The 25,697-nt window shown below is 36.8% G+C and overlaps 1 protein-coding gene across 3 annotated transcripts; it reads right to left on the bottom strand.

Moving 5' to 3' along the window:
- Positions 1–25,439, bottom strand: CHODL (chondrolectin). 3 transcript variants are annotated; one of them, XM_040980859.1, is made up of 6 exons: positions 25,332–25,439; positions 9,553–9,862; positions 9,266–9,423; positions 5,409–5,495; positions 3,622–3,724; positions 1–531 (listed from the first exon to the last, which is right to left on the bottom strand). In XM_040980859.1, the coding sequence occupies exons 1-6, from the start codon at positions 25,408–25,410 to the stop codon at positions 447–449; spliced, it is 822 nt and encodes a 273-aa protein (XP_040836793.1). In that variant the 5' UTR covers positions 25,411–25,439; the 3' UTR covers positions 1–446. The 3 variants fall into 3 exon arrangements, with proteins under 3 accessions (XP_040836793.1, XP_040836795.1, XP_040836794.1); XM_040980861.1 differs by lacking the exon at positions 25,332–25,439 and having other exon boundaries at positions 5,409–5,480; positions 9,553–9,854; XM_040980860.1 differs by lacking the exons at positions 3,622–3,724; positions 25,332–25,439 and having other exon boundaries at positions 9,553–9,863.
- Positions 25,440–25,697: the final 258 nt, after the last annotated feature.

Below are 25,697 nucleotides of genomic sequence, written 5' to 3'. Positions count from 1 at the left end.
TATAAGAACAGTTCATGTTATCAAATGCTTATGCAAAGGTAAAATATTTTGCACAGTGTAAATTTCAATACAATTTTCTTTACATCAACTAGATTACAACCTGTGAAAGTTGAAAAAATAAAAATAATTGCTTCCAACACACTCCTAAGTGTTGACAGCAACTTTAGTAGGGTGGTCCATTCCATTTACGTGAAGTTTGTTGCATCCTTTAGCAAAATAAGCTTATCTCACTCCATTATGAGCACAGCGCATATCAGCACAGCACATCTTTGTAAATGAAATAACAAACATATAAAATTATTTCAATATTTGCCTCAAGGGGGAGCTTACACTTCATCTTGCATTTCCTTTGAGAGTTCAAGCCATTCCAAGCTAATGTTCTGATGCCATTCCTTATATGGATCCAGAATTACAAAACTCTTTTCTGGAGTCCAATCAACAAGTCCTTATACTTCCATGCCACTTTCCTTTCTGGTACTTTTCGAAATCCATAGTGTGGATTGGTTTGGGCTAGTTTTTGTTCTTCCTTTACTGAAATACATAAAGAAAAAAATAAGTTCAGTCTATGAAATTTCCTATCAAACTAGGCATGTCTTGGTCCAATGGAGATATTCCCAATATTTCCTTAGGAGAAGATTCTTCTTTTACCAGCATATTTTTCATTACTATGAAAATTCTGGATTATTCTTACATGTGATGATGGCAAATAGCCCCTTATGAAAGGTAAATTTTTCTGATACAATCTTGTTTCAATTTAATTCACCAATCTTTAATTTCTTTGCTCAATAATTTTTAAAATTTTGCTTTTTGAGTAAAATAATATTGCAACCTAAGTATCATGAATTTAATAAAATCATCGAGACAGGCTGTTCTAGTACGTGTGTAAGAACCTGCCTATTCATCATCCTCATTCCCATAAGTTTCCTCAGCCTGTACTTAAGTTGGTCCTTGAAAGCTCAATTTTTGTTTAGTCTCTCAAACTAGTGCAGTTCAGTGGCAGATTCAGATTTTTCTAATTTAGCATTACCCGGGTTCTTCCATGGCTGACTAAACTTCACTCCAGTAGCTGTAGAATTCTGGTTCATGTATAGATGCTGTTTCTAGGGTTCTGTTCTCTTCTGTCTTTCCATGAATAAATTGTTTTTTAGATATCTGTACAGGTGGTCTATTCATGAGTTTACCCAAGTCATCCTCCACTTGTCAAGACCTAGATCAATATGGTCTACTTTGCTGAAAATTTTATCTATTCCGGTTAATATTCTCTATCTGTCCTTATTTATTTTATGTGCTAAATTTATTCTCTTCTCTCACTCATTGTGTCCAGTCCATAGCCTCCCACATTTGTCCTGATCCTGGCAGGCATGCCTCTTCTCCAACCCACCCCCCCCCCAGCATTAAATAACCAGGCCATGCAAAAATCCTTCAAAGAGAGAAATAACTTATTTCCAACATACTTTATAATTGTCCAATATTATGTAATTCAGTTCAACTTAAATATTTTGTGGCTAATAAAATGTTATGGATAAATTGCAGGTGTTATAGGGTTTTTGCATATGTAAATAATGCACTTTATTCTACAAAGTCATCTAACGTAAATGGAAACTAAGTCAAGCTAAGTTTATCAGACACAGAAATTTTTTACGTGGTTAAAAAAGGTGGTTAAGTTATTAATGGTGGTAATGTTTAGAATTAGTATTTTGTTTAAGGATTATTGCCAGTTAAGGGAAATAGAATTATTTTAGATACGAAATGGAATGACAGAAACCATCATGTGTACCAGATTGGCATTTAAATTTTCTGCAAGGCACTCAGATGATAATGGAGTTGAGTCTTTCATCAAGGTTCTCCTTGCTCTCCTGGAAGAAAGGAAAAGCGGAGGATCTAAGAACAAAGAATTAAGTTCTACATCTTTCCGGCTCCTGAGATGGTCTACGTTTGCTCACTTTCTCACTCTGAGAATTTCAAAAAAGTGAAAACTTCAGTTTTTCAAATTATAAAAACCTGGGACACTTTACGTGGCCTGTGGATGGGTCTTTCTCCACAGTCTAGAATGGGTTAAGGGGGATTTATAGAAATCCTTCCTCTCATTCACTGAGTTTCACAATAACAAACCATCTTTCCATTTATAGTGTTAGGGATTAGAGCAAGGACCTAAATATTTACAAGCTGAATATTTTGTATTTGAGATGTTTGGGACTAGCAGGAGCTGGGGCTCCAGAGTGTTCTTCATAATTGAATATTTGCATGTGCACAATTAGATATATTAGGCACAGCATCCAGGTTTGAGTATAAAACTCATTTTTGCTTCATATATATTTTGTATACTCAGTCAAGGTAATTTTACACAGTATTAGTTAATAGTGCATCTGCATTTTCACTTTGATTCATTGCACAAGATGCATGTTCCACTTGTAGTATCATGTTGACATGCAAAAGTGTTCAAGTTTTTCAGCATTCAGATTTTGGATTTTCAGATAAGATATGCTAAATTAATGATTATTGCCATTTACAAATATTTGAGAAACACATTTTAATTGTTTTCTATTTTTTATATATTTGGAATCCAAGAGGATACAAAGTGAAGAATCAATTTTACAAGGTTTATTCATCATTATTAAAAATGCTTTCTTTTAACAGCCAGCTAAGTTCAGGCTGGATAATTAAAAAATATATGTGAATTAGTTGGCACTTACAACTAGTAATTTTTTCTTGGGATTTTAATACTTAGTGAGATCTTTATGATCTATTTCAACAAAAGAAAATGAGATAAATTGAAAGGAAAAACATTTTATTTGCAAGTTCTTTCCTATGAAGGCATTCTCTTGGTTAATTCTTGTTTGGAACACTGTAATAATGATTCCTGATTTAATTTAGCAAACATAACCTTATTTAAGCCCACCAATTCTAGTTTTTCCCTTGATGCATATTTGTAAGTTCTATATTCTTCTTTATTTGGCACATTAACACAGATGGGAAAACTTCACTTCTTCAACTCAAAGGTTGGGGTAAGCAAATACAAAAATCAGAATGTTTCCAAGATTTTTGTTGTTAAAATATCTCAAGACACCTTTCCCAGAATGAATTAGTTTCACCTCTGCAGTTTTATTGCCTATTCTTCAAGGATCCTTTTGAAACAAAGTAGAGGTCTACAAATTAAATTTTGAAATGTTACTTCCAAATGCACCCACAAAAATCAATTTTATATGACTTGGTATTAAGATTAAATGTGCCGATATTAATTCTTGTGTTTAGAGAGTACAATATAGTGTGTGTGATGTAAACCCACAAGGCTTGAGATTTTGATCTACCATATGCACTGCCAAGAAGCTCCAAACCCAGCTGGGTAATCCATCTAATCCACCATCTTCTCAACTGGAAGAAGAGAAGAAAAAGGAACCTGTTCCACAAGATTCAGGAAGATAAAGCGGTACAAGGCATGAATCCTAAATGAGGAGACATCTTACTGCAGCGTATGTACTAGATTTGTACTTGCATATATGGAATTCACACTTTCTTAAGACAGGCTAAAATGTAGCTAATTCTATACTAATACTTTAAAAAACATTTCTAAAAATCTGCTTAGAATAGTCTATGCTGTCTCTACACACAGACATTATTTACCTTCTGTGCAGCATCTGGAAACAGCAGGTTCCAAAAGCAACTAGTATCAGTAAGAGCAGGGGTATTGTTGGTATAACAACATAAATAAGATTGGGAATTATGCCTGCAAAAGTAAAACAATCTTAGTATTTAAGGATACTTGAGGAACAAGTCATACCAAAGTTATATAAGGATTTTAAGGTAAAATTCTTACCAATAAATAGATTTCAAACAAGTTTCCCAAACACAGAGAAATCTAATAAAACAATTATTCATGTCTTTGTTAAAAAAAGGAAAATTGCACTGAATTATCATGCTAAAATTTACTATCCATATTTCTAAAAACTTCTATTTAACTTATAATTCAGTCATGGATTAGTTTCATAATGTACTAATAATCTTAGCTATCTCATGTCACTATACTTCTCACTACTGCCTAAAGAAACAAATACTGGTTAGACTTATTAGATAAATATATCAGTCAGTAAGCTCAGTGAAATGAAAATATGCAAGTATGAAATTAAACAGAAGTATTTAAATATTAACTGATGATGAAGTTATAACAGCTATACAAGACTTGATTCTAATTAAATTCTAAAGCAATTTTTTTTTTTTACTATTTCATCACACTTGACAAGGTTAGGTGTTCAGCAAAATGCAAATTGTTACACAGAAATCCCATATAGCCTAAAATGACTTTGTTAAGCATATTTTTAATATCTTCAGAGAAAAAATTCCTCATGTAATTATTTACTAATCTCTTTAAGCAGGTTTTTCAGATGATCTGGTTGATTTTAAAATTAGGCACCTGGAAAGTCAAAAGCACTAAATCTTGATGTCATATCCCAAACAGACAAGTTAATTCAAGAACTGCAAATTTAGATTGCAAATCCAAGCTCATTATGATAACGACTAAATAATTCTGTTCAAAGTGGTCCAGGCATGGATCAAGTATCCACTCAACTCCACAACATCTTGATGTGGCCTAATGATGGAGTATTTGGATGAGAATTCACCGTTTTTCCCGTAAGCCCCAGGTGATTTAGAATTTTAAGATTCAGGAAATATTACCTTTCCCCTTCAAAGGCTATTATCATTTCTAATATTTAATGGCCAAAAAAAGAGAAAATATTCCCATTTTTCATGGACTTCAGGTTATCTGTGGGAAGATTTTGAGACTTTGGATCTTTGACTATGGGGTTCTGCTCAAAGGAACCCCAGCTGACATCAGGAGCTGTTTTGAATTAACATGCAAAGTGTGTTGGGAAATGCAGTTTATTTCCTTTGTAGCACTGGCATGCGGTGTAGGCAGTAGCAGGGATATCTTTTCCAAACATGCTGGTAAGAGATGCACTTAGCTAACCTGAAGTGCCTGGTTAGGGCTACTTTACCATAGAAATTGGCAAAGGCTACAAAATGAGGTTTACTTCTTTATATCCCACCTATAGAAGAGTCAATTGCTGAATATTTACCAGCACATCATTCTTTATAGGCCACAGAGTATGTCAAAATACATAATGACATCTATGTGATGTTAGGAAAGTTCCCTACACTCCGAGGTTTTAGTACCAATTTCTCTGTTTTATCCCAGATAACATCAATTTGAAGTAAAAATCTGAACATATCAGCTTCTATTCAAACATCTTAATACATTTTTTGTAACAAACTCAAAAGTGAGTTTGCATAGATTCATATTTAGTCATCACTTGCCCAAGCAATAAAAAGCTTTATTTATGTCAATGTAAAATAGTGTTTCAATGTACAGTTCTGTTATTGATTAAGGAGTTAAAGACACTTGAACAAATTACCTGCTTCAGTAACAACCACATTTTCCTGGGTGTCTCCTGGTTGATTCGTAAGATAAGGCTTTTCTACAGGTTCTGTTGGGATAATCTCTGTAAATAAATAGCACAGTTATGGTGTATAATGATAAGAGATGTGAAAACAGATAAAATATTATTGTAAAATAAAACTATGATTTTGACATGTAACAATAGTTCACAGTTAGAAGTATATTCCTAAATCTAATGAACATAAAATGATCTTACCATAAAGTAAATATTTAATTATCTTTTTTATATTTGGTTATCTTTGAGTAAAAGTTCCATTTGATGAATTCCCTTTACAATTCCAAATTACATTTAACAATCAATAGGTGTTCTGTGTTGATGAAAGCCTGCTACCACCAATAAAAATAAAGCTGGGACAAAGTTGGCAGAAAATCGATAAATATGAAATGTTAGGTATTAGACACAATTTGAAGATGGACTATGACAATGTTTTTCCAGAAATCAGAGAAATATTTAGGTTTCTCCTTGCAGTAATAATCAATACATGATTATATATAAATTACATTTTCAATTGATGATGTAAGTAACAGTATCCTAAATAATTTTTCTGTCCCACATAAACAATAACACTCTTAGATGTGTCTAGCAATAAGCGTGTCTACTTATTTAAATAATAATCACAAACAGAGACTCTATGATGGACTATGTCAATCAGTGGATTCTTCAAAGACCTCATAGTACCTCGAGTGGCAAGACTGGCAGCAATTTATAACTGGTGAACTGTCAAAACCACTTGAGCAAGAACCTCGGAGCATACCCTACATCCGGAACCTGGGGAGGGTGGGAAATTGGGTGGGCCTTCTCCCTTAATACCCACCTTTAAACATGAAGGAAACAATATGGAAATAATAGTCTTACCTACTTTCCTATAGCCCTTGAACCTTTTTACCCTAATTAACTCTGTAAAAATTGTCAAAAATATAATAAAAATGAAAATAATAAAATAATAATAACAATCACAGATTAAGGTTTACAACTTGTTCCCTTTCCCTAAAATGAGGTTTTTTTCAATCAGCACATACTTTAAAATGGTTAAAATAGTACTACTCCACCCTAGATGTTTTTCCTCTAAGGAACACTGCTATTTAGATAAATACTTTAAAAACAACAAACTGTATTAGTAAGAAAAAACTATTTTTAGTTGAACAAATAATGTAACTATATTTACGTTTGCCAATTTTGTGGAGGGGGGAGTTTCAGGCAGCATCTTATATTAATTTTAAATTATAAAAGCATTTTAACGCAATCCCAACTATATTTACATTGTCATAGTATCTATTAATAGGAATTTATTCATCTACTATCCTACAATATTTATTTCTTTATTGCATAATTTTTTATCAGGCAGTAATAGCCTTCAAGTCTTGATCACACTTTTAAAGACATTTGCACTCCTGTAGATGGGATTATCAAATACATAAAAGCATATTTTCATAAACATATATCATTTAACAAATAACGAAGAATTCTACATTTTACATGTTGCATGAGCAATACAAACCTAGGTTACTGACAAAAACAAGTGAAGATTATAAAGGAAATATTGTCCTAAGTAATGAGATAATTCTGAAAGAAAAATTTAAATGATCGAAGAGTTGATTTGAAAACTCAGAGAGAAGGAGGGAATATTGTATTAGCATTTTATTGGCATATTTGAAAAGTAGTGAGATAAAGTTCTCAACCCAGAAAAGGACACAGCAGCTAATATTGGGACAGTGTTAGAGTGAGAAACCAGAAACACAATCTCTGTCTAATGTTTAGATGGCAGAGAGCCCATTGCTAGAGACAGCAGGATCCATGTCAGTGGGTAGCTAGAGTCAGGAGACAGAGCTGGAAATCATACTGAAGCCCTCCATCATGAAACACAGACATCTTAACCACTGTACTAAGCAACCACCCTGACAACATTTATTGCAAGTATTATGCATTTTTCTTCATTTTAAGTTTGAAAACAGTTTTTCAAAGGCTTCCCGGAGAGTAAAATGATGGATTCAGTCACCAAGGGGGTTAGAGAATAAAGTCAACAGGTATAAAAAGTTGGCTAATACACTCAAGAGCAGGATAGACATAAAAGAACGCTGAGCCTAATCCAAACAATCACTGTGCTTTACACTCTTATGGCAAAAGGAATCACATAGCTTCAAGAGAATAATGGGAGCAGAAGTACTTAGTTTTAATTGCCTTCCACAAACACCCATAATGAGATCAAGCAGACAGCCATTCAGAAGAGTCCGTGAAACACCTCCAAACAAAGAGGAGAAAAGCAGAAAAAAGAACCCCAATGCCTAATTATAAAATGTGGCTTTTCCAAATTATTTTTAATATATATGTGTGTATAAATATATTAATATGTTAATATATATATTTTTTTATGATTGAAAGGCAGAGATACAAAGAGAGGAGGAGGGTCAGAGGGAAACACATTTCCCTATCCCCTGATCCGCTTTAAATGGCATGATAGCCAGGACTGAACCAGATTCAAGAAAGAAGTCTGAGCTTCTTCAAGTCTCCCATGTGACTGCAGGGGTCTTGCTATTCCAGGTGCATCAACGTGGAGTTGGATCTTAAGAAGGGCAGTCAGGGCTCTAATCACTGCCCATCTGGAATGTCAACATAACAGACAGCCTTAATTTACTATGCTGTTTTGCTGATTCTCCTGAAATGATTGTCTAAAATATGTTGACAGAGTTTCAATTAATTTCTCTTTTAGTCAAATACCAGTTCTCATAAGCTGCCTTTTTCAAAGTAATTCAGATTTACTATTTACGACAACAAAAACTATACTAGTATTACTCAAATCAATGCAATCCTTCCATTTCTTCATGTGGCAAGAAGTTGGAGAATCCACAAGATGACGAACGGGCTTTATTTCAAAGAATGGGGGCCATACAAAGAAAGCATCACATACTTTGGTCTATTAAAATGTAATGTGCTATAATCTATCTGATTTTCTTGTAGGACCACAAGCCAAGTATTATGCCATGAAATGATAAGCAAATGACCCAGCAGAAAGTGGCTGACATTCAGTAAATCATTCAGAGAGCTATTGCTCTTTTATGTGTTCCTGTATGTGCTGTCATAACTTCTGCCCACTTTCCACATGCTACAGTAAATGTTGAAGAAATTGAAAAACATGCAGTTTTGCTCCTATGTTTACAAAAAAAAAAGAAAATTTTTGATCTTCATCTCAGAAATAATTATTTTCCCTTGAGAATATCTCTCCAATTGTTTCTGCCTATACTTGTGAAGGGCTCAGCTGGGTGGCAGCCCTCCATAAGAATGGGCAGATGTGATCCTGTTTGGGTTGCTGGACTGTTTCAAGTATACCTGACAACAGCTATCTGCTAACGTAAACACCCGTAAATTGACTGGCTTAAGGTGTGTTCTGAATTTAACTGGATGATTTGTAACATGCACCACCTAAATTTATTGGATAATTTGAGAAAAATCCCTGTTGCATGTTGATGGGAGTTTAAAACCCCCTGGCTTCCGCGAGGTGGCGTGGTGGTTCCCGGGGTGAAGCAATCACTAAGCCCAGCTAATAAAGGCTTCTCTTTAAGTCCTACATTTGCATCTGGTGTGCTCTCTCTTGCTCTCTGTAACATTCCTCTCCTTAGCGCAACGGCCTTTTCTTTCTTTTTTTTTTTTTTTTCTAAGACATATAATACGCTTAAGTACTCTGAGTGTTTACAACATGGTTAAAAGTAATTGCACATTTAAAATACAGAAAGACCCAGAGACAGTAAAGTTTAAACACAAAATCTAACATACCACCAACACAAAATCTACTGAATATGCTATACACCGTATCTTACCTGGCTCGTACTTGCAGATGTAATTGTGCTTCATGTTACACCTGTCATCATTCCACTGGTAAAGGTATGGACCCCCAAGACCGGGATTGGCGGTTGGCTGATGATACATAACAACACACTTTTCACTTCCACACGAAGGTTCATCTGTGTACCAGTTTCTACAGAGAGTTACAGGAAGAGTTAAAAACATGCCAGCTGAGTGGTTTTCCCTGTTCTATTTTGAAGAACACAGCCTAGCCCTTTCCCATCCTGCAACGCATCCCTGGACTACAGGATACCGGACTCACCGGTACTGAGAACTGCTTCCATCAGACCACTGGTAGAGATCAGGGCAGGCACCAGAGCTCTGCCCTTCTCCATTTCTCCAAAGACCAATCCAGAAATCACCATCAGAAATTCCTGTTCCAGGTTTCGTCAAGTTTTGCAACATGCTCTCTATCAACTTCTGTTCAGCCTCATTCTCGAGGCTGAGGAGGACGCCTCCCTCGGTCTCACAAGCCAGGCGGGCTTCCTGAAAGCTCACGCGGCTGGACAGCTCGTGGAAGTAAGCCATTTTGTAGCACGGATGCCTCAAGTCAGCAAAACACACCTTTTGGCCTGGAAAAAATAAGAAAGGTACACATATATGGATTAGCTGAACTATATTCTTAATGACATGAAGAATTAAATATTAAAGCACCAGTAGAAATAAGAAACACATTATCCAGATGCTTCTTTCAATAATTCACTTTATAAAATATATTTCCCAGCATGTTTGTAGAATCAGTTTGGTTTCCCAATAAAGTTGGAGCATGTAGCTTTAAACACAGTGCTGCAACGCTATTCTTGTTAATACAAATAAACATTTTCCTGGCCTAGCTTTTTAAAACCGATAATCATAGAAGGTTGATGAAATTTCAAGTGTATTCTGTAAAGTGAACTAAAAGGTTGAAGTTGTGAAAGACAACGAAGTAAGTACTCATAAGTTACTCATAAAGTAATTTAAGTTTTAAAAACAAGTAAAGTAAAACAAATCATCTGGTGGCAAGAGTATTGTGGCAAGATAGGTTCAGCTGTTGCCTATGATGGCAACATCTTCTATCAGAGTGGCAGTTCAAACCTTAGGTGCTCCACTTCCAAACTAATTTCCTGCTACTGCTGCTGAGAAAGTAGCAGAAGACTGAAGTGTGTGGAGGGACCAACTTTCACAGGAGCCCGGCTCAGAATTTCTGGCTTCTGGTAGCATGATGTAGCCCTGGCTGTTACAAACATTTAGGGAGGTGAAGGAGCAATATAAGATCGCCATGCTCTGTCTCTCCGTCTTTCCATTTGTTAGGACAATCTTGTCTTCCATTCTACAATGTTGTCTTCCATTCTCTTTCTGCCAATCTTCTTTCTAGTAACATCATATGTTTTTAAAGCACTTGCATAGATATTCTGAATAAGATGGGAAGTGGCAAATTTTGGTTTAAATAAGTAGCTTTCGCCAGGCCCAGTTTATATTAGGAAAGATTGGTTAGAGTTTTGAAGTATTCATGTTCTTTGAGATAATGTCCTTACTCTCTGAGTACCTCCTGTTTTGTGAATACATTGTATATGAATTCCAATTGTTAGGCCAATGTTGTCATCCTTTCTACAGAAATATCTTGCAGAGATCCTAAATTCCAACTAACATTTCTCAAACTTAGTCGAAAAGATGAAGAAATTTTTAAAAATGTAAAGAAGGAATGCATTTTAAATTTTAAAAAAATCTGATAGTTTAGAATTCAGATGGAATGACTCTACCAGGCAATAAAGGAGCTCATGAAATCTCATGAGTGTCTAATTTTTTTGTATTTATGACCATTTGGATGGAGATCAGGGTGAAACTTAACAAATTTAGTCTCTCAAATAGTTCTAGCTCAAAACAACTGTGAAATATGTGACAAACTGACAATAAATTATAAGTCACATTCAGAGATGCTGTTTATATCCTGAACTCAAACAAAATAGTCACGTTTTCTTCAAATTTGGCTTGAAAATACTCTATTAGACTAAAATTAGATCTTTATGTGCTTAAAATAATAATTTTCCATTTCATAAACCTATTCCCATGCACAATTTCCTTAAGTCTAAACTACAAGAAATAAAATTTACCATTTCTTATCAGTAAGCAGCTTAACAATGTATGGGTTTACTGCAATTTTTAGAACTAAAGACAGAATTACCAAATATTCAATATCTGTAAATATTTAGAAAGAATATTCATAATTTTCAATGAAAATTTAAACTGTAATTCCCATTTTTAAAAGATTCATTTATTTTTATTGGACAGTCAGATATATAGAGAGAAGGAGACAGACAAGCAGATCTTCTGTCCACTGATTCACTCTCCAACTTGCCACAATGGCCAGATCTGAACAGATCCGAAGCCAGGAGCTAGGAGCCTCTTCTGGGTCTCCCAAGACTTTGCGATGTCCTCAACTATTCTCCCAGGCTATAGGCAGGGAGCTACAGCTCCCTGTTTTTCCAGGCTATAGGCAGGATGTGAACCAAGGCCACCGTGATTAAAACTGGTGCCCATATGGGATCCTGGCACATACAATGTGAAAACTTCAGTGAATAGGCTACTGTGCCGGGCCCTGCAATTCCTATTTTATGTTTCTATAATGGCTTTTAAAAGTTATAGCACTCAATTTAATCAACTAGCCTGATACCTATTGATTTTAAAAGTCACTCATACATTAAAAATTATCCTTGAAGATATTAGCTTTAAAAACAAAGCTTTGGGCCCGGCGCAGTGGCGCAAGTGGTTAAGGTCCTCGCCTTGCACGCCTGGGATCCCATATGGGCGCCAGTTCTAATCCTGGCAGCCCAGCTTCCCTTCCAGCTCCCTGCCTGTGGCCCGGGAAAGCAGTGGAGGACGGCCCAAAGCTTTGGGACTCTACACCCGCGTGGGAGACCTGGAAGAGTCTCCTGGCTTTGGATCGGCATAGCATAGGCCGTTTTGCTCACTTTGGGAGTGAATCATCGGACGGAAGATCTTCCTCTCTGTCTCTCCTCTCTGTATATCTGCCTTTCCAATAAAAAAAAATGATAATAATAATAAGTCTTTTAAAAAAACACAAAGCTTTATGCAATCTCTTTCAAATAATTATTCATTTATTTGCTTACTCATTTACAGGTTCAGAGAGGGAAAGCTAGAGCCAGAAACAGAGAAAGAGAGAGAGAGATCATTCATCCATCTTCCACCCCCACCTTCAGTGCCCATAACCACCAAGTTGAGCTGACCCCAAGAGCTAGCAGCTTTCCCTGGTTTCCCACCTCGGTGACAGAGGTCTTAGCACAAGAGCCATTGTGTGCTGTTTTCTTTCCAGGCCAATAGGAGAACTGAACTGAACTGAATTGGAAGCAGAGCAGCCAGGGTTCCAAAATTCACCCTTAAAGGATGTAGGGGACGTATGGCAGGTGGAGGCTTTGCCTGTTGCACCTAAACATCTGATCCTAATTCATAAGCACTCTTAATGAAATATTGCCTTTCTATCAAACTTCACTTTTACATCACTAATTTATATCTGTTCCAACAAAATCAGTAAAGCCTAAAATACAGAGGAAACAAAATTTCATTTTAAAAAGTCTTTGGAAGTTGAATTGCACACATCCCTTCAATGCACTAAAATTAAACTTTCCGATAACAATGATATAACTAAAAATCCTCATGGTAATATTATGTCACAACAAATCCATCTATTTAATATAATAATACAATGAATAGGATTAAGTTCACTCTCAATGAAAATTTTGTTATGCCCATGTTAACCTCCAGAGTGCCCATAGTCTTGTTTTGGTATTCAGTGGTTTCTTCTCTTGTTCACCTGCAATTTCTGTTATCAACTTAAAGACTGGCATGGGGGCATGGATATGTCTTAGCTATTAAGATGCTGATCTCAATATTCACATTTCTTCTCAGAACTCAGAAGTGTCAGCCCCATCTCTGCTTCTAATTCCAGCTTCCTGCTGATACAGTTTCTGAGAGGTAACAGGTGATGGTTTAGTTGAATCCCTGTGCCCAGTGGAGATTGATTCCCAGCTTCCAACTTGAACCTGACCCACCCTGGGTCATTTCCAGCATTTGGAGAGTGAAGAAGCAGATAAGTGTTGTTTCTCTCTCATGTGCACAGGCGCGTTCTCCCTCTCCCTCTTTATGTCTCACACACACACACACACACACACACACACACACACACACATCAACAGAACAACCCTGTCATGGATTCCCCATCTCTGAACCGCTCTCCTCTGTCTTTATTGCCTTTGGTTGCATTCTGATTTTAGTTTGACCTTGGAAAACAAAATATCAAGTGTTTTACATAAAGCTAAGCCAAATGACTTTGTGCTAATTTCTTGAAGTTCACCTGTAGGAACTTTAGGATCTTATTCTGTTGCAAATCTCATTCTGCTACATATATAATGTGTATCCTAGCATGATAAGTTGCTAGTAAAGGAGGACTGGATTATGTTGTTACACTTAAACACTAACAAAGTAAATAAATGATTAAAAAGAAACATTCAAGTTTTTTACCCTTTGTTAGTCTACAACTGAACCAGTCAGTGCATGACATTTCCTCTTGGAACCAGCAGTGAAAGACCTAGGTTAACACTCAAAGTCAAGGGGGGATACATATTACAAGCCCATTAATTTCACAATAGCATTTGAGTGACATTCAAGATCCTGACAGAAGTTGAGAAAAGCCAACTAATAGAACAGTAGCTTCAGTAATGGAAATAAGCCAGCCAGCTGTCCTTTCTGTCTTATTAACTGTGATCTGGACCCAGGAACAAAATACTGAAAATGGTGAACAGATTAAGACTGCACAATGCCATTGTTAATGAATATTAACATATTAATATGACTGACTGCAAGAAATAAGTTAGAAACTTCAGGAGAACAAATCAGTCTGAAAATAAATAATCTTTGAGAGGTGATTATGATGGTCTCAATGGTTGATGCTAATTCAATTAATATGCTTTTAAAAATATTCTAATATATTTTTAGGTTTTATGATTATTTTGCTTAAATTGGTTGTTCCTAGTAACATTCTAACAGTGTCATTCAGTCTATATTTTTATTCCTATAATTTAGAATCAAGTTCTGTTTTCATCATCATCAACTGCATCCTTTGCATATTTCTAAGTCTGCAAATACATCTCAATTAGTTTTCCCAAGTTATCAATTTGTTCAGTTGTTCTCTGCAAGAACTTCTTGGTTAAGTTTGGTTCCAAAAGTTTCTTTTTTTTTTTTTATTGTTGTTTACATTGTATTATGTAGTACAGTTTTATAGGCGCTGGGGATTCCCCCCACCCCTCCCATACCCCTCCCCCCATGGTGGATTCCTCCACCTTGTTGCATAACCATAGTTCAAGTTCAGTTGAGATTCATTGCTTGCAAACACATGCCTAGCATAAAGTTCAGCGTCTTATTGTCCAGATAAGTCCAGTGGCCTCTTGGGGAGACCTTCTGTGGTCTGAAGATAGGTCTAACAGAGTAAAGATCCGGTCAGTTAAAAGCCCCAACAAGGCCTCAGTATCAATATACAACATTATGGAATTAATTGACATAGTATTGGGTAAACAATATGTTAAAAATAATGCAAGTTCCCTTCTTCGAAACATCTGGGTTGAGACAATATCAATGACAGGTTCAAAAAATAACAAACAACCAAACAAAAAATTACAGGTTAAATCAAGGCAAACATGTGGTATCTAATCTTTTGGGATTCGCTCATTTCCCTTAGCATTATAGTTTCCAAAAGTTTCAAAGGGTTAAATTCATCCAACAAGATAGCTTGTAAGATATCAAATTTTAGAAAAAATTAAATAGCCAGACTTTCAATATAGCAATCATACTCTGGTTGTCTTGAGTATAGGGTTGGTTTTTTACATAAAAATGCTTTTTACACGTTAAAGTAATTATTAACAATATTTGATATATTAAAAAAAACCAATGAAGCAGAAATTTAACCACAGTGCGCATACAAAAATGGTGATGAGAATTAACTCACATATAAAACAAAATGTAACTGTCGGGCCCGGCACGGTGGCGCAGTGGTTAAGGTCCTCGCCTTGCACACCCGGGATCCCATATGGGCGCCGGTTCTATCCCGGCAGCCCCGCTTCCCTTCCAGCTCCCTGCCTGTGGCCCGGGAAAGCAGTCGAGGACAGCCCAAAGCTTTGGGACCCTGCACCAGCGTGGGAGACCCGGAAGAGGCTCCTGGCTTCGGATTGGCATAGTATCGGCCTTTGCGCTCACTTGGGGAGTGAATCATCGGACGGAAGATCTTCCTCTCTGTCTCTCCTCTCTCTATATCTGCCTTTCCAATGAAAAAATAATAAAAATAAATCTTCAAAATGTAACTGTCAGTGTATAAGAGAGCATTAAATATCAGGTTGGCATACCTAATGCCACTATATGGGACAGAAGGAATAACTGAAAAAGTCTATGGGCACTAGGCATGGACAAAAGCCAGGCTTGGTACTCTCTGTACCAGGTAATTTCTTTTTGTCGGTGTATAATAGAATTATTCCTAGATCCTGAATAAGAAAGTGAGGACTGTGATGTTATATAGTGGGGGGAAGGGTGTCTCAGGGGATGAGTACTGCAGCCAATTACCAATTGAAACAGCTCCAAAGTGTTAGCAGGTCTAAGATTTTGAACTCAAAAGTCACTAATAGTTGAGATTCAGCAAAGCAGTTTTCAGGAAATGATAGTTATATTGCATAAATTTTTATGGTTTGCATGTAATCAGTTAAAGCTGACACTAGATTTTTTTACATCTAATTATATTTTATTACTCAGTCCGTGTTATTATGGAAATTTAGTCTAAGCTGCACAAAATTAGTAGAAGCAGCAACCATTGAACCTCTTACTGTCACTTCAGCTGATTCCATTGGGCTGTTGGGGCAGTGGAACTCTAACAGCTGGGAACCAAATGCTACCCTAATTCTTAGAAAAGCTGTATTAATACATATACTGTAGAAACAACTTTCCCACTTCTGCAAAGGCTAATCTTCCTTGAGAACAGCTTAATTATCCCCCTTCTTATGCTCTTCTCCATGGGATCACGTGGAGAATTTCTCTGACTCTTCAAAATGTTGTATTCAGATAAACTATTTCATCAACATTTTATATGGCAGATAAATAGTCTCAAAACCGAGGGATAAATTTTAATGCACTAAAGTTATATTTGCTTTAGCTATAAACTACTGACTGCAACCTAGCATCTTTATTGAAAGCATCCTTTGATTTTTGACTTGTCGACAAGACAGACAAAGGACCTTCTACCCAGAATTATACAAAATATTGAGAAAAATCAAGTTTAAGATAACATAATTGGACTATTTTTGTTAATATATTCTGTATGAGTATCAGGAGCTAAATAATCTCACAAAGTAAATTGAGCCTAGGAAAGGTCTAGAACATGCCACAAATTCATAATTCTGTTTTCAGTTTTCAGTTCTGATATCTTTCTAATAGATTACAGATCCCTAGAAACAGGAAAATAGTAAATTCACTATATTAGGCTTTCAAGATCAAGCCACAATAGGTGGCTCTCCTTTGAGAAAGAAAGCAAACACAGCCTTCACCCAGTGAAGACTGGCCAGGGTCCCTGCTCTGCAGTAGATCCAGCAGGTTGATAAACCTTTCATATAGGCAGGCCTTCCACATGCAAACTGGGTATAGTTTGTGCTATAAGAAACTAGTTTCAGTCAAAGCAGAACAAACTAGGTGCAAAACCATGTTTGCCTTTTTTTCAAAGAGGCTATACAAGGACCAGGCCAAATAGGATTGGAATTTCTGGTCTAGCATGGAGTCATGGAAATTCTGCTTGTTATCTGTCCTTGGCCCATTTAGCTTTCATATTGTCACAAGTTCATTTTGGGCTGCATGTCTTTAAGGTACACATTTGTAATGTCTATCTAACAGAACATATCTGTCTAGTTCTAGATGGTCATGAAACAGGGCTTTTAAACCACACTGTTGGATGATGAGACAAGCCCTCTGGGCCACACAAGACAATCAATTCTCAGACCAACCAGGCAACTGATGCATGTAAGCCAGCTCAAAGAAAACACAGAAACTGGATCTACATCCATGGTACCCCACAAGATTTTTAGTTATTTCTCTTAAGAGAGTGTTACATATCTAGGTAGACATTAGCTTATGTGATATAAAAGGCCAAAAAAAAAGAAAAGGAATTTTTGTAAGAAAAATGGGATTTTTGCCTGATGTAATGAGAATGCATACCTTGAAGACAGAGCAGCACTTACATACCAACATTCTGTCCTTGTTCCACAAGCTTGTTGGATTAGTGTTTTGTGTCACTGAATGTAATTTTGCTTACCAGCATTTATGTATGAGTCTTTTGTAGGTTGTTGTGCTTGTTGAGTAAAAAAAGGTTAGGTGAGTTCCAACCTCTGCTAGCACCATCTACCTTGCACAAAATAGGAATGTTAGGTTCATTATGAAGTTCTGGGAAGCATCTCAGAAATTCCATCACCAGTAAATCCTTTTGCTATTTAAGTGCACTGCATTTTAGGTATAGACAAAAGTAGAAAATTTAGTGTCACATTGACAAGATATATTCAACTGTTTCAATGAAATCTTCCTTTTATTTGGATATAGAGATGCCATTGCAATATGTCTTAATTTCCTGGTAGGCTAATCTCCACTGTAAAGTTCATCTATGAGAATATAGGCATATAAATACTCATTTACATATCTTTTTTTTTATGTATTTTGCATGAATGTTGTCCTACACCAGAGAGAATAATATGGTGTTTGTCTTTTGGAATTGACTTATTTCACAAAGTGCAATGGTGTCCAGTTGGGACCATTTTGCTGTAAATGGTGGAATGTCATTATGTTTAATGGCAGAGTAGTATTCCATGAAGTAGATTACCATGCATTTCTCCTTCTACGTGCATTCGGGTTATTTCTCTCCCAACCCCGCCTTTTTTTTTTTTTTTTCCTTTTTTGGCTATTAGGGATTGTGCTACTACTAATATAGGATTGCATGTCACTTTCACATATGCAGATTTTGTTTCATTTGCATATATTCCAAGAAGCGAGATGGCTGGTACATATGGTAGATCAGTTTTCAATTGTCTGAGCACTCTCCATACTGACTTTCATAGTGGCTGCACTAGTCTACACTTTCACAAACAGTAGAGTTGGGTATCTTTCTCCCCCCACACCCATGCCAACAGGTGTTGTAATTACATTTCTGTATATAGGTCATTCTCACTGGAGTTAGGTAGAACCTCAATGTAGTTTTTATTGTATTACCCTAATAGTAAGGAGCCTGAGTACTTTTTCATTTGTGTATTAGCAAGTTGAATTTGTTCTTTTGAAAAATATATGCTCATTTCCTTTGACCATGTTTTTGCAGGGTTGTTGGTTTTACTGTTGTTGAGTTTCTGAAGCTTTTTGTAAATCCTGGATATTAGCTCCCAAATTAGTGTGAAAAGATTTGCTCCCATTCTGTCAGGTACCTCTTTGTTTTGTTGATCATTTCCTTTGCTGTATCTAAGCTTCTTAATTTGATTTAGTTCCACTGGTTTATGTTGGCTTTGACTGTCTGTGCTTTTGATAATTTTTCTGAGTCTTTACCAATACCTATATCTTGCATAGTGTTTCCTATGTTTTCCTATAATTGTTTAATGGTTCCTGGGTGCAGATTTAGATCCTTAACTCATTTGGAAGCTGATTTTTTTAAAAAAGATTTACTTATTACATTGGATAGGAAGATTTACAGAGAGAAGAAGAGACAGAAAAATCTTTCATCAGCTAGTTCACTCCCCAAGTGGTCACAACAGCCAGAGCTGAGCCAAGGTAAAGCCAGGAGCCAGGAGATTCCTCTGGGATCCAAAGGGTCTGGGCCATACGCTGCTGTTTTCCAGGCCACAAGGAGGGAGTTGGATGGGAAGTAAAGCAGCCAGGACATAAACCATTGCCCATATGTGATCCCAACACTTGCAAGGTGAATAGTCAGCCACTGCACCATCGTGCCAGGTGCTGGAACTGATACTTTAATAGGGTGAAATGTGGGGCTTCTGCTTCTTACTTTTGCAGGTTTCTATCAAATTGTCTCAACAGCATTTGTGGAAAAGACTAAACTTTATCCCTGGGTCATTTGATTTCTCACAGTTTGAGCGATCAGTTATAAAGCTAACAACATTTTTCTTATGCCTCATAATGTAATCATATATTATCGATAGTATAAATGTGCTGAATTTGGATCAGTATCTTCAATAAAAACATGAAGAACACATTCCAAATCCCTGATTGTTCCATAATGCTCTATTTTAGCTGAGAAATGGTATGTTATGCAAATGAACATTCATATGATACCACCTCCCAAAGTGCTTTTAATGCCTTCTTATTTCCCTCAAAATCACACTGACAAATATATTTACCATACAATCTATTGTGGCACAATCAAGGCCAATATTTTTTGAATAAAGAAACAAACATAATGATTCTAATTTTGCTCTCATTGTTCGATATTATACTAACTCCTTACTAATTTTTCTTATAAATAAAATTCTACATATAATAACTTTTATTTTTAATGCAGTTTTCATAAATAATTTAATTGCATAATGTAATATAGTTTACATTCACTCCCTTTAGGCAGGCATGTAAAGCCGCTGTCTGCAGTGGTGGCATCCCATTTGGGCACCAGTTTATGTACTGGCTATTTTACTTCCCCACCAGCTCCCTGCCAACAGTTTTGGAAAAGCAATGGAAGATCGGCAGGGTGTTGGGCCTCTGTCACCCATATTAGAGACTTTGGAGAAGCTCCGGGATTTGGCCTTGCATTGCCCCAGACCCAACTGTTGAGACTATCTTGAGAGTGAACCAGTGAATGAAAGATCTTTCCTTGCCTCTCTCTATCCCTGGGTAACTTGTTCAACTAAATAAATATCTTAAAATAATATTTTAAAAATAAATACATAAAGCAAGAAACCTATTCTCTTAATTGGATAAACAAAATTAAATCTACAGTCTCTGGTCATTTTATGGATGTTATGGAAATAGCATGCCTTGTTTCCACAACTGGAAAATATCACTGGCTATCTGAGAAGAGATCAGAAAAGTTTTCAGAAGTCAATGATAAACAAAATATGACTTAAGGGTGAAAAGAGTTGATCAAAAGAAGTTACCTCTGAACCATCATCCTGCAGCAACTTAGTATTAGTTATATTTTCCTGGCTTAAATTTTCTGATCCAGAACAGTAAACTAAGACTGGTTATGAGTTTTATAGAAACAATTACAGTTTTGATGGCCTGACATACACCAATAATGTAAAATGCAGAACTTTAGTGCTAGTGTGATCCATGCCTTTGGTTAACTGGGATAGGATGACCTCTCCTAGTGATTGATGAAAAAATGCTCTCTATTCACTTAAAGATCTGCCTTCGTCTCTAAGAAGGCTTAGCTGTGGGCGCAGTCTTGCCAAGCTGAGTTCTTTCTCCTACCTCCCTGCCCTGACCTACGTGAAGGAACAACCTATACAATGGTGTTCAAATCCTTTTAGTCATCCCAGTTGCCCTTTACATGAGTGTTCTCATCGTATTTTTTAAGCAAGGCAAAGACAGCAGAGAAATTTTAAACAATTTGACCGAGTTCACAAAGCTCTTAAATATAAAGGTAGTGTCGGGGTTGTTGAAGTCTACCATCTATGACTTCACTAAGATTTCAATGTAACTGTCGGGCCCGGCGCGGTGGCGCAAGTGGTTAAAGGTCCTCGCCTTGCACGCCCGGGATCCCATATGGGCGCCAGTTCTAATCCCGGCAGCCCCGCTTCCCTTCCAGCTCCCTGCCTGTGGCCTGGGAAAGCAGTCGAGGATGGCCCAAAGCTTTGGGAACCTGCACCCGCGTGGGAGACCCGGAAGAGGCTCCTGGCTTCGGATTGGCATAGTATCAGCCTGTTGCGCTCACTTGGGGAGTGAATCATGGGACAGAAGATCTTCCTCTCTGTCTCTCCTCTCTCTATATCTGCCTTTCCAATGAAAAAATAATAAAAATAAATCTTTAAAATAAAAAAAAAAGATTTCAATGTTGTCTCCACATGTGCGTAAAACAGAATAATCGTGACACATGTGGGGAATGAAATGATTAACATTTGTGCTATGTATATAATCTCTATTATAATCATTAGTATTGACTAGAATTATTGAGTGTTTACTATATGCAAGAGGCTGTGCACCGAAAGCTAATTTCTAATTAGGTTTGACGTTTCCCTGTTGCTGAAGGTTAAGATAAGAGCAGATGGGTTCCATCTCTTATCTTCAAATGATGTATGTTCTCATGATATTTTTTTTATCTAGTCCTTTCATATATAAAAAAAATAAACATTCCAAATGTGAGTGTTTTCCCCAATTACAGAGTAAAACTATAATGAAATAGTTAGGTTGTGTTATGATCGCTGATATGCCAACACAGCAGAAGCAACAATCCCACTTCAGACTTTTATAAACATAACCACCTGTATGGGAATACCAACAGAGGGAGCATTGGTAAAAAGTAAAATATACCAGTCAGAGAATCTGCTGAATGTTCACTTTAGACCCCTTAGCATAAATGCTGTTACTTTTCTAACACTAATGTAATAGAAATTTTTATCTTCAGGAAAAAGTTATAAAAGAAAACTATAAAATGATGACAAACACCAGGTAAGGAATATTGCTTATGATAAATGGATAGTTTATTTAATGATAGCAATAAGATTAATTTGTTCCTTTCGTGCCCAAGAGATACTTAAAGTAATTGCATCCTTGAAATTGCACTGTCATCACTTTATGTTTCTGATGATGTCGTGGAACAGCGCCAAAGACTAGGTTATGCTCAGCATTTTTTCTCGTGTCTCCATTGCTATTATATTAATATGATTCCATTTGCAAATCTGCAATGTTTTATAGTATTTTTGCAATAAAAAGAGAGATATCTAAACCATAGCCTGTTAAATAAAATGCATACAGTTTTAATAAGGTCAAACTAACACATATTAAAATGTTCCAGAGAGATGTGTGGGCACCATGAAATATATCTTGCATTATTTTTTTTTTTTTAGGAAAGCAGGTAGGAGATTACTGCAATAATGAGAGAGAGAGAGAGAGAGAGACAAACACAATACTTCACATTCCAAAAGTTTCACTTCCTCTTCAAATATACGCTTCTAACTTCTTTCTGATATTTATCTATATTCGCAAGAGTGTAATCTCATCTTTTTGCACAATGATGTCATTACTTACCAGTCTACTCACAAAATTAAATTACTACAGATCCACAAATATTCTCTACACATCTGATTGTAGTAAGAAATCAGTGTTAAGTCCAAGCTGCTAAAAGTTACTCCTTATTTAGTACCATAAATTGACAAATATTCATTGATTGCTATCATCATACTTAAATGCTTTTTGCATATTGGTGAATCAAAATAAAAATGGCTACTACCCAACAAAAATAGCTTGCTATTGCTGCTTGCTACTATTAAGCCTTATGGGTCGGCTTATAATGACAAAGTGGTTTGAAAAACACTTTTGCCTTATTTTAAAATATTACTCTACTTTTATACATGGTATGAACTTTAAAGTATTTGAAAATACCTTATTGAATATTTCAAAGTATGAAAATAGAGAATTTCTGTAGAGAATTATTTTGTAAATATCTCTCTTGGGGAGGAAATAAGTGATTATTTAAATACGCCATATACAAAATCACAAATTGTTTCATTAAAATTTAATAAATGGAAACCTAGTTCCACATTCTATGTTTCCAATAATAGTTCCAACAAGACTGTTTCAGCCTTCTAACATCTGAGTACAAAGAAATTTGGTAAACCCTCCTTCGAGTTGTGAAAAGTTGATGCAGCATACCAAACTTCACCTCAAGAACACAGAATCATTCTTGTGGGCGGCGAGCTATTGCTTCAAAACAACCAGGGTTTAAATTACTCTGTACTCAGACCCTCAAGTCTGCACAGATTTTAAAAAATGACCAAAAAAAACCCCTTAGACCTCAAAGGATAAAAATCACAAATCAGTTTACAGATGCTAAATTCCAATTGAATTTAATAATCAAAGGTGATTAAATTATTCCTAAGAAAGTATAACTAAATAAGTGTTTAATATCAAATAAAGATAATTTATGAGAAATCAAATAGATCATGTTCAGTTAAATAGAAATTTTCCAGATGTCACTTTCAAGATGCCTATGAATAGTAAGTAAACACAGCAAAAGCTTTGGAATATTTAACACAAAAATAGAACACAAAATGAAGCTCCATCACTCAATAAAAATTTGTTTTTCCTTTAGATAGCCTTTTGCTTTCTATGCAAACTGTATGTCATATAAACAAGAATATACTAAAAGGTGATTTAAGTCACTTAAATATTTGTTTTAAAAAGCATCTTATATCTTAAGTATGGTTTCTGCTGTTTATTCATTTGCATCGGTAACTCTGATAAACACAAAGGCGTCAAATATTTAATGTGTACAATCAGATGAATTGAGATAACAAACTTTTCATCATTAGAGAAGAAAAGAATTTAATGCCACAGCTTCTGTAACAACCTGGGGAAAAAAAGAGAAAGTTGAACAACAACCACAATATTTTTAAATTCTATTTTGAAGATGTAGAATATCACAAATTCCTTGGGGGGAGATCAGTAACGATTAAGCTTAATCTGCCAGTTTGTAAAGGTCAGACTTCACAGCCAATTAAGTTGCTGTCATCTGTCCTGCTTCTACATGTAGTGACACCTGTTGTGCAGATGCACAAAATGTGAAAACGATTACTAATGCTGTTCACGCTGTATGAAAAAGTCATTTGCCCTTAAAAATATACCCACAGACATCCAGCAGATATATATTGATAACTCTTGAATTGAGACAGCAAGGGATTCCAAGAAGGGTAGCAAAGTTGCAGCTTCATGTTAAGCCCTTTCGGATGCTTCACCATTAAGAACTATTGCGTGATGGGAAGTAGCATTCTGCTCCTAAAACCGTATTATGAATACCGAAAGATGTGGAAGGAAGGAAGGAAGGAAGGAAAAGAAGAAGGAAAGAAAGAAAGAAAGAAAGAAAGAAAGAAAGAAAGAAAGAAAGAAAGAAAGAAAGGAAGGAAGGAAGGAAGGAAGGAAGGAAGGAAGGAAGGAAGGAAGGAAGGAAGGAAGGAAGGAAGGAAGGAAGGAAAGAAGGAAGAAAGAAATAAAGAAAAGAAATTTGCATTATTTAAAGCATCAATCAAATTGAAAACAAAAATTACAGCAAGCACTGGGCAGCGTGCCAAATTTGATCAACTGACATTACATTGATTCAGAACGAAATTTGCGGTGCACCTACTGTGTGCACATACCAGCAGTTGCTATCAAGCACACCATAGCCCAACTCCAGCTAACTTCATGTTCTGAGAAGTTTTCAGATTGGAGTAAGGCATAAAAGGCCAAAGGCATCTTTGCACAATGCTGGACCCCACCCCCGCCTCTCTCTTCTCTCTGCCAGGCCTGCAGAGAACAAAGGCTGATGATGCCCAGGCTACAGTGAGGGAACCACAGCGAGATAGTCTGTTCTCAGAAATCAACCTGATGAAAACGATGCGGTGGGCGCCTGAAGTCCCGTTAGACCAACAGGGGGTAGCATTTCTGCAGCGCCCCTTCTCTCCGGGTTCCGCCCTACCCCGCCCCTTTGCAGGTGCTCAGCTATGCTTTGGGATTAACCACCCCCCAATCCGCCTCTGCCCCCTGCAAAAAAAAAAAAAAAAAAAAAAAGCAACAACAACAACAACAACTGGAATTAATTCCTGGGAATGCCTGAAATGCGCAAGATAAAGCGGAGTCTCTCTTGTTCCGCATCCACAAACAAGGCACTTGAGGAAAAAAATAAACTTTAATCTGTGCGTGTTTGGAAAGAGAAGCACAAAAAATAACAAGTTCTTTCCCACTCCCTACTCACCCCTGGAGGGCTTCCCCCAAACAGCCTGCCCCGTAGCACCTCCAAGAACCCCTCGCACGTGTCCACCCAGCGAGCAGCCCCTAACTTACCGCTCACCACCCGGCGGCCGAGGGTTCCGTGGCCGCAGAGCAGCGCGGCGCTCAGCAGCAGTGAAACCACGCGGATCATTGCGGGCGGCGGAAGCAGCAGGTGTTGCGTGGAGCAAAGACGGTGTCCGTCTTAGGCTCTGCCTGGGACTTCTAATCCCTCTGCCTTCCTTGCTCTTCTGCACGGGGACCTACTCCTGTAGCAGCAGCTCTGCAGCCCCAGCCCCTGCACGCATCACTGTGGGTGCCGGCCTGTCTCGGGGCGCGTTTGTGCCATGCGCTGGCGTGCCGGGTTTAGAGTGCGGAACTTCCCCGAGGCGCTTTAAGGACTGAAAAAAATGGGAATTACGGACTCCGGACTCTGATGCC

Source organism: Ochotona curzoniae, unplaced genomic scaffold, assembly GCF_017591425.1.
Source record: "Ochotona curzoniae isolate NIBS_2020 unplaced genomic scaffold, NIBS_Ocur_1.0 contig_3498, whole genome shotgun sequence".
NCBI lineage: Eukaryota > Metazoa > Chordata > Mammalia > Lagomorpha > Ochotonidae > Ochotona > Ochotona curzoniae.
Note: the sequence above shows the minus strand (reverse complement) of the source record. Positions and strands in the feature narration are given on the sequence as shown.